A 10000-nucleotide genomic window follows, 5' to 3' on the forward strand; every position below is an offset into this window, starting at 1 on the left:
ACTCAACATCATATATAAAGGAGATAATGCCACACAATCACAAAACAGCCGTAATATGTTAGTTCTGAAGAGTGAATCCGAAGGAAAGGTTTATAGTTCGTCTTTTTTTCAGAGACATTTGGAGGTAAACACTATGTAGAAATTTCGTCTTTACTGGGAGTCGCTTCATCGGCTAATGGTATATAAATAGAGGTATATAGGTAAGTAATTGAACTTTATGCTATAAATCGTGATGCCATGAGTAAAATAAAAAATAAAATAAAAATTGTACGCAGATAATGAGATGAAACCGAAGGAGAGTGATGACTCACTCGTGATCGTCCTTCAAGAGTTGTGTATCAAGATGAAAAATGTACAACAATCATACAGCTTTATCATAATCTCGGCTTCTGGCCCAGCGGCGGACGCGGCACCGCCCCGGAGCGAAGGGAGGGCGGCCGGCCAGCCTGCCAGCCTGCCAGCCGAGGCCTTTGGGACGCCGTGGGTGTCCGCTTGGCAGCCGAGGAGGTCGTCGCTGTGACGTCATCGCGTCGCGCAGGAAGTCCTTAAGACGAAAAGGAGGAAGCAGCGAAGGGCAAGAGCGACGGGCGAGCGAACGACGCCAGGAGGGCGTCTCACGAGCACGTGGGCGACACGACGGGCGTGCTGCCGTACGAGTCTTCGGGGCCGGTGGGCGTGGGCTTGCTCTTCTCCGCCCACGGCTTGATGTTCTCGAGGGCGCAGAGGGAGGCGTTGGAGTTGTACAGGGGCGTCGTGGGCGGGTCGGTGAGGAGCCCTTTGGAGAGAGCCTCCGCCTGCAGGGACATCATCAGCCGGTTGGTGGCCTGGCGCTCCGCCTCGCGCTCCTCCGCCGCCTGCCGTCTGGGGGGGAGAGAAGGGGACGAGGTCAGACGAATACAGGGCAAGACAAATAAGAAAAGAAAGAAAGAAAAAAAAAAAAAACGAAAAGAAATATATATATATATACATATTGTTATGTCTGTTCGAAGAAATAAACATCTTTTCCACTATCAAGAACTCCATTTCCTCTATCAACCCCATCGCCCCCCCCCCCTAAGTCCCCCCGACGGCTCCTCACCTCCACTTGGTTCTCCTGTTCTGGAACCACGTCTTGACTTGCGCGTCCGTCATGTTGAGCTGCTTGGCCAGCTGCGCGCGCTCGCTCGACGCCAAGTACTTCTGCTTGTTGAAGCGCTTCTCAAGCTCATTCACCTGCGGGAGAAAAGCAAATCATATGTTGGATGATTGAAGGAAAAGAAGACTCATTCGCTCTCTCCCTGTGATAGTCATGGATGAATCATGTTATCTCCTGACGAATGAAGTTTCCTATTTTTCCTTTTATCTCATGAAAATGATGACCATAATAATAATGAAAATGATAATGATAATATTAATGGTAATGATAATGATAATGATAATAAACATAGTGCTGATGATAATCATAATGATAACAATAACAACTATAGTTATTATAGTTATCACTATTACCCTCATTGATGATTACACATCATCATTATATCGACCATCACCACTACCATCATCATCATTACTTCCCAAGCTGAACCAATTAACCTCCCCCCCCCCGCCCTTTTTAGGACACCAAGACAGAGAAATCAACTGACCTGCACACGAGTGAAGGACGTGCGCGGCTTCTTTCGCTTCGGGGGCGTCCTGCTCTGGTAAGGATGGCCCACGCGACGGGTCAGAGGGAAGGGACCTGTCAAGGAAAAGAAATAGATGGTTTAATAATCGAGTAAAGAGACAAAACTCTTCGGTGTCTGTCTTTCTGAAGAGGTGGGTTAAAGTTATGCAGTTAGGAGAGTCAATGCAGAAATATAATGCAGAAAAAGTATAATACAGTTGATATAATACAATATAGTGTATAATATAATGTATAATATGATAAACAAAATTGCGATGTTTGCGAAGTTACCATTCGTTTCTACCTAATATGGCGTCGAATATATTTTGTAATAAAAATAATACGCCTCTGAGATTGCACTATTCTGCGTTCCATTGCCGTAGCAGTGGAGCGTAAAAACCGACTTCAAAAGCAACAATGCAACACTAGCAATGGCAATACCAGAGAAGGGAGGGACAGCCCAGAAACGGATACATTTCGATTGGCCGAGTGAGTCACACCAGCGCCGCGACCAGGGGCGTGATCTCAACAAAGGAACACGTGGTGGGCGTGCATGACCGGCGGAATATGGGCTGTGTCTAGACTGCATGAAGTTTATGAAAATATTTAGATGAAGCTTTCAGTCAGCGCCTCTTAAAGCGGTTTCATGACTTGAGTTGGCGGCTCTTGCAAGTGTTGATGAAATGCACGTTAACTGTAAACAGAGGAAGTTCTTTGTGCATGTGGCCATTTGTTTATATACGTTTATATTACATAAATATATACACATATATACATAAATAACTAAATGAATAAATATATACATACACACACACACACACATATATATATATATATATATATATATATATATATATATATATATATATATATATATATATATATACTCACACACATATATATAGTATATATATATATAATATATATATATATATATTATATATATATATATATATATATATATTATATATATATATATAAATATATATATAAATATATAAATACATATATATTCAAATATATATATATATACTCACACATATATATAGTATATATATAGTATATAATATATATATATATATATATATATATATATATATATATATATATATATATATATATATATATATATATATATATATATGTATGTATATACACACACACACTAAAATATGCTTTGTCAACTCATAATAAACACACAATATAACCATTATCAGTATTATCACCGCTAAGCAAATTCCCCAAGACATATGAAGCAAATAGAATAAAACAAAAAGACATAAAACCCAAGACCCGCTTAAAACAGCCGATGAGATTAAGAGAACACTAAAAGACGCAAAATACAGCAACATTATCAAGTTGTTTCGTATCCGGCGGGACGCTGAACGCACGCCATACCATGAGTACTCGGCGTCTTTAGGGAACAACCGCGCCGGACAGACGGACAGACGTAAAGTCAAGGCGAATCATGACTGATGACTTACGGGTTTCAGATACACATACCCTCGACAGATTGACTGATGACTTACAGGCTTCACATACACGCGGCTGACTGACTGATGACTTACAGGTTTCGGAATACACAAAGCCAACTGACTGATGACTTACGGGTTTCAGATACACAAAACCAACTGACTGATGACTTACAGGCTTCAAATACACACGGCCAACTGACTGATGACTTACGGGTTTCAAATACACACATCTACAGCCAACTGACTGATGACTTACGGGTTTCGGACATACGCAGCCGACTGACTGATGACTTACAGGTTTCAGATACACACAACCGGCTGACTGATGACTTGCAGGTTTCATATACACGCAGTCGACTGATGACTTACAGGCTTCGGATAAACACAACTGACTGACTGATGACTTACGAGTTTCGGATACACACAGCCAACTGACTGATGACTTACGGGTTTCAGATACACAAAGCCAACTGACTGATGACTTACAGGCTTCGGATACACACGCCCTCGGCCGACTGACTGATGGGCGGCTTGGAGAAGACATCGGGCCGAAGGGATCAAAGGCGAAGTCAAAGACACGCGGCTTAAGGCTTGGCCAAACTACCTCGGTCGTGGGAGGGATTTATGTGCAAATACATGGACACATAAACACGCATATTGCCTTTTAACACGTGGGAAATGTGTGCGTATGCAGGGGGGCGTGTGATCTTTCACAAACATATGTCAACATGAACACGGATAACCTAATTTAGCATGCAATCATACATATATTGTACGCATAAACACGCACATATGTATGTGTGTGTTTGTAAGTGATATATATATATATATATATATATATATATATATATATATATATATATATATATATATATATATATATACATACATGTGTGTGTGTATATATACAGTCATACATACATATCTATCTATCTATCTATCTCTCTATATATATATATATACACAAACACATATATATATTATATATATATAAATATATATATATATATATATATATATATATATATATATACATACATATATATATATATATATATATACATATACATATACATACATGTAGGTGTGTATGTATGTTTGTTTATATTCATATACACACATGCAATGTAAACATGTTCCATGCATATGTATCGAGTAACAAGATATCTGCGCACAGATTTATTCTCGGTCTGAATACGCAGCGCTGACGAATCTCGAGTGCCACCTCCTCTGAGTACCTCCTCCAGATCGGAGAAACCCGCAGCCGCCACGAGGCCGCAGTTCGGCGTGCAATCGCGAGCGCCGAACGAGCTCCGACGCCGAGAAAGGAGAGCTCCCACAAAGGCCATTATCGCTTGCGAGCGGAGGAGCCAACAAGCCCCGCCTCTCTGTCAACATAAGGAAGCAGCGAGACCGCGGAACAGCGAGTGTCGGCCAAGGTGAGTCTGCCAACGATTCTTGTTTTGTTTTTAATAGTCGTGTGATTCGGCCAAATGCGTTAAGCGTTTGCCATTTTGTCGTGTTCGGGAGAGCAGGCGGCAAGGAGCAGGGGCGTCGCTTCGTCTCCTCGATCATCACGCAATGCACAGCTGGAGACCGGCGCCGCTGTTTACCATCGTGCTTTTAGGCTGATTAGCTGCGTAGAGGGAGGGAAGGGGTGGGGGATGGGGGGCAGGGGGGAGGGGGAAGGGAATGGGACCCTGGGTCTTTATTCAGACTTTTGTGGGATTGCGTTTCGAACTCGGTAAGATACGGGGGAAAAAAGATGAGCAATATAAATAGCATTGCACATTTGGCATTACGTTTGATTCTTCCTCTGAGGGTGCCGACTGTGTTTATCATCACTTATATATCCGTGTTATTTTTCTTTCTCTCTCTCTCTCTCTGAAGTCTTTAACCCCGGTGTTCATCTCCTCGAGTTAGCGACGAAAAACAAGGCAATAAAGAAAGCAGAACCGTGTGTTGCGCCCGCCTGGTAGACCACTCCGACCCGCGTTATGGTCGCAATACCTCGCTACCACACACCTCATCCACGTAAGGCTGCTCTCGAGACCAAAATGTCCGTTCGCCTTTCGTGGAATCCCTGCAATCTAAGCTTATCTTCAGGATCTCATCTCTTCCCTCCCTTTCCTCTCCTGATTTGTGTTTTCCCACAGACGCATTCGCCGTATAAATACGAATGCATACGTGAAAGAAGATAAAACGAAGGCGCGGGAGTTCTCCGCCGTGGCGAGACCTGGCAACGCGGCCAAGAGTGCAGACCCCATATTTTAGTAAGCGCCGGAGTTGCCAGTCACGAACAAGTTTCCCACATGTTTTCGTCGTGTCTCACATGTCCCTTTCTCTCTCCCCTTTTCATATTCCCTATTATCGGTGATTCCCGCGTGTACCTACAGTCGTTCGGGACACAAGGTAATCGCACACGATTAGACTATCCGGCTCGTCGCGACTGGATAAATCCGATTCTAAGTGCGCGTTGGCGTCCCGGCGGGAGATCGAAAAACAGCGACAAATGGGCTATTAGAGGTTTGATTTCCTGTGAATATGATTGTCCTTGCGAGGAGGAGCCATTTTATCGACTCGTCAGGGGTTATAGGGACATAATAGGGCTCGGCAGCGTGTTCTCGTCCACAACCCTCAATGTGCGACAGAGAAGAGTTATCGTTACCCCTAGGAATTTCTCTCAACGGCCGTGCAACGTGTAATATCGTCTTGCGAGAACGGGTGTCATTTACATGCGGCTGTGGTAGCGGACGGCCCGTCGAGGCTGCGCTCGCATTGCCACTAGAACAGCGCGCGGGAACGACCGGTCGCTGGGGAAGATTAAACCGTCTCTTTCTGGAACAAACAACCTAACCTAACCTAACCACGTTTTTCTCTCTCTCTCTTCATCTCTTTCCTATCTACTTTCCCGCCTCCATTTACCTCCCAACCATCTTTTTTTATGAAAACGAACGAGGACAACTGAAAACAAAACCAAAAAAGCACTATAAATCGCGATACTCGAAGCCATTCGAGACTTCAAAGGCTCGAGCGATAACGAGCTCTTCTAGCCTCGGGAAGGGATCCCAAAAAGTCCTCGGGTCGGCGAGTCACTTGCTCCAGACCTCCTTATTATACCTTTCCGAATACATTACCGAGTGTAAAAACCAACCTGGCGACACCCAGTGCGTCGGCGGAACAAGCTACGGGCCTTTGACGTGGATGGGCAAGGCCCGGTGGTGCGGGTGCACTTCGCTGGCACCAAGAGTGCTGCGCCCTGCAGCTTCGCCAATATACGGCGGCTGGGTGGGTTCTATGGGCATTTAGGTTGTGTGTGTGTGTGTGTGTGTGTGAGAGAGAGAGAGAGAGAGAGAGAGAGAGAGAGAGAGAGAGAGAGAGAGAGAGAGAGAGAGAGAGAGAGAGAGAGAGAAAAGGAAAGAGAATGTATATATATACATACATATATATATATATATATATATATATATATATATATATATATATATATATATATATATAGAGAGAGAGAGAGAGAGAGAGAGAGAGAGAGAGAGAGAGAGAGAGAGAGAGAGTGAGAGTGAGAGTGAGAGTGAGAGTGAGAGTGAGAGACAGAAAGGAAAGAGAATATAGAGAGAGAAAGTAAAGATAATAGAGATAGATAGATATAGAGAGAGAAAGTGAGAGAGAGAGAGAGAGAGAGAGAGAGAGAGAGAGAGAGAGAGAGAGAGAGAGAGAGAGAGAGAGAGAGAGAGAGAGAGAGAGAGAGAGAGAGAGAGAGAGAAGGAAAGAGAAGAGAGAGAAAGAGAAAGGAAAGAGAATAAAGAGAGAGAGCGTAAGAGCGAGTGCAAGAGCGAGAAAACGAGAGAGAAAAAGAAAGAGAAAAGAGAAAAAAGCGAGCGAAAGAGAGACATCACACCCGCATCTCTCCGGCCATCTGTGAAGCCACACGCATGCATACAGTCATTTCAATGAACAAAGCGCTCACATCTGTCCCGGTCACGTGTCTTCCGAAGCAACAGTAAGCGTTTTGCGTGTCAGCGCATTTGTACGGTATTGTTTGATGCTTATCTTGTTAATTTTAGGATATGCTAAATTATGCAAATGAACCCCGGGCGTTTTTACTTAACCACCGCCTGCGGCGTCGTTAAACTCCACCGGCGTGAAAATATTACATGACAAATACCTCATAAAAATGCCATAGTCAATTCCCGGTCTTTGCGTTCTTTTCTTTATTCATGTATTTATATATATGGAACTCTCGCACGCGCGGAGTGTCACGTGTCGTTGCTCACACTTCAGAGAGAATGCGAAATAAACGGCGGGCGAAAGAGACTCGTTTGCATACGGTGTCACTCGCTCGCTCTATTTGCATACGAGTTCCTTCCACCGCTGGAGTTGCGGCGGCGGGACCGATGGCCGCCGCTGCCGCCGCCGCCGCCGCTTGCGCCGCGAGTTGTCTTGCGCGGAGACACTTTTTCAAGTTTCGAGATCTTTACCATTGTTGTGTTTATAGTGATAAGGATAATGATCATTATAATTCTTATTAATATAATTGTTATGCTTATTATCATTATCATCTTTATGATTATTTTCATTATCAGTGTTATTTTATAAATTTATCATTATTGTTTTTACTTTATTAATAATTGCATTAGTATTAGTCTCACATGCATATTTCCCATATCGTCATCTTTTTAATAATTTCTATTTAATAATTTCATCTCATTCCCTTCGTTCATAACGCAAAAAAAAGAAAAAGAAAAATATCAGTTAATATAAAAAAAATATATATCCTTTCCTCTACTCCCTCATTTCATATCATCATATCTTTTTCTCTTCGCATCATCTCATTCCCTCGCCTCCCCTCCCCCCTCTCCCCCCCTTCTCCCTCCCTCCCCTCCTCACCTTTCTTAATGTCCAAAAATCACTCTCACTTTCGGGTCAGTGAGTCGGTTTCCTCTCGTCAGGTCGTCTGAGTGACCGCTGTTTTTCCTTGAAGAAAATCTGTTTTTTTTTTGTTGTTGTTTACTTTCACTTTTTCTTTTTCTCTTGCATCGATGTGACCTATTGTTATATATAGTTATGTAATTATATAGGGTATATGGAAATATTCATATACATATATGTAAGTATATATGTTTATATATATATATATATATATATACATATATATTATATATATATGTATATATATACATATATATATATATATATATATATATATATATATATATATATATATATATATATATATATATATACATATACACACATACACACAGTATAAATAAACATATAGAATATTCACAAATACCTCAACCCACTGAACTTCCCAAAACAACAAGCACACCACGAGTAACAAAAGCAACAAAGGCAAAAGGAAAAAAAGCATCCCTGTGATAAGGCTGTCCGTAGAAACCTCCCAAAACCGCTGTCATTGATTCATCATTTCTTTCAAAGTCCGGTTTTAGATTCTAGATTTTTGGTGAATGGGGATATTCGGGGAGAAATTTTATGTTTTTTTTTTTTTCCAAGATGAATCAGAATTATATTTTTTTGGGGACTCTCGGTTTTGTCTTTGAATGGCGATGCTTGATATGCAATGAAATCTTAATTAAACTGAATAAAGAGATAGATATTACCAGTAAGCAAATGGTATATATGATATTTTTATTTCTCGAGTCCATATCTGGAAAATCACTCAGTAAAAAATATTCTGAATATAATTTTGTATTTATATGAATATGTATGTGTTATTAATCATTTTGTAATACCCCAGGATATTCATATTAATGAGAGAGAGAGAGAGAGAGAGAGAGAGAAAGAGAGAGAGAAAGGGAGAGAGAGAGAGAGAGAGAGAGAGAGAGAGAGAGAGAGAGAGAGAGAGAGAGAGAGAGAGAGAGAGAGAGAGAGAGAGAGAGAAGAAGAAGAAGAAGAAGAAGAAGAAAAAGAAGAAGAAGAATGAGAGGAAAAAGCACTAACACACTGCTATTAATTAGATAAAGATTAGAGCACCACGTAAAGATAATAAACACAAAACCCGCACATCGCTTCCGCCTTCTCAGCTCCGCCGCTACACCCACCGCCGTTTGGATTCAACAAAGCAAAATGTCTTTCTTTATTTTTTGTATCTCTTAATTTTTTTTTTTTTTTTTTTTGCTCGAATTTTATCTTTCTCTTTCTCCTCCTCCTGTCTTCTTTGACTCTTCCTCCTTCTCTTTGTGCTTTCCTCTCTCTTTCTCTCCTCCTCTTATATTTCCTTTCACTTTCTCTTTCTCCCTTCCCTCCCCTCTCTCTCTCTCTCTCTCTCTCTCTCTCTCTCTCTCTCTCTCTCTCTCTCTCTCTCTCTCTCTCTCTCTCTCTCTCTCTCTCTTCCTCTCTCTCTCCCTCCCTCTCCTGTTCCCGACTTTGGAATATTTTCGACGGAAAAGGTTTAATTGCTAATGTGGGACCGTGAATTTTTAATCAAATATTTAACAGCCGACCGGGGACAAGAGGAAGGGGGGGGGGGTAGAGGGCAGGGGATAGCAAGGGCAATGTGGGAAAGGCTTGGGCGTGTGGGTGTGGGGAAGGGTATAGGGGTGTGGACTGGGGCTGTGTCAAAGATTTCATTCTATGTGTGAGTGTGTGGGGGGGAGGGGGAGGGGGGAAGGGGGGGGACGAAGGGCAAATATTGTTTACTGTCTCTGTCTGTCTGTCTAACTGTCTCTCTCTCTTTCTCTCTCTCTCTCTCTTTCTCCCTCCCTCCAACCTTCCCTCCAACCCTCCCTCCCTCTCACTCCCTTTCCCTCCCTCCCCTCCCTCCTTCCCTCCCGCACTCTCCCTCCCCTCCTTCACTCCCTCCCTCCCTCCCCTCCAACCCTCTCCCTCTCGATCGCGCAAAGAACCGCCCGTTATGCGA

General features: G+C 42.5%; 1 protein-coding gene across 1 annotated transcript in view; it reads right to left on the reverse strand.

Moving 5' to 3' along the window:
- LOC122250600 (T-cell leukemia homeobox protein 2) overlaps nucleotides 1-10000 on the reverse strand; it is an 18101-nt gene that overhangs the window by 268 nt on the left and 7833 nt on the right. The window contains exons 2-4 of the mRNA XM_043012108.2: nucleotides 1623-1717; nucleotides 1079-1212; nucleotides 1-861 (exon numbers count right to left, since the gene is read on the reverse strand). The exon at nucleotides 1-861 is cut by the window's left edge and continues 268 nt beyond it. Of these exons, the coding sequence (XP_042868042.1) occupies nucleotides 615-861; nucleotides 1079-1212; nucleotides 1623-1717 (476 nt within the window). The 3' untranslated portion in view covers nucleotides 1-614. The remainder of the gene's footprint in view (nucleotides 862-1078; nucleotides 1213-1622; nucleotides 1718-10000) is intronic.

Source organism: Penaeus japonicus, unplaced genomic scaffold (assembly GCF_977035675.1).
Source record: "Penaeus japonicus unplaced genomic scaffold, GWHDUDI00000001_assembly GWHDUDI00000003, whole genome shotgun sequence".
In the NCBI taxonomy this organism is placed as follows: Eukaryota; Metazoa; Arthropoda; class Malacostraca; order Decapoda; family Penaeidae; genus Penaeus; species Penaeus japonicus.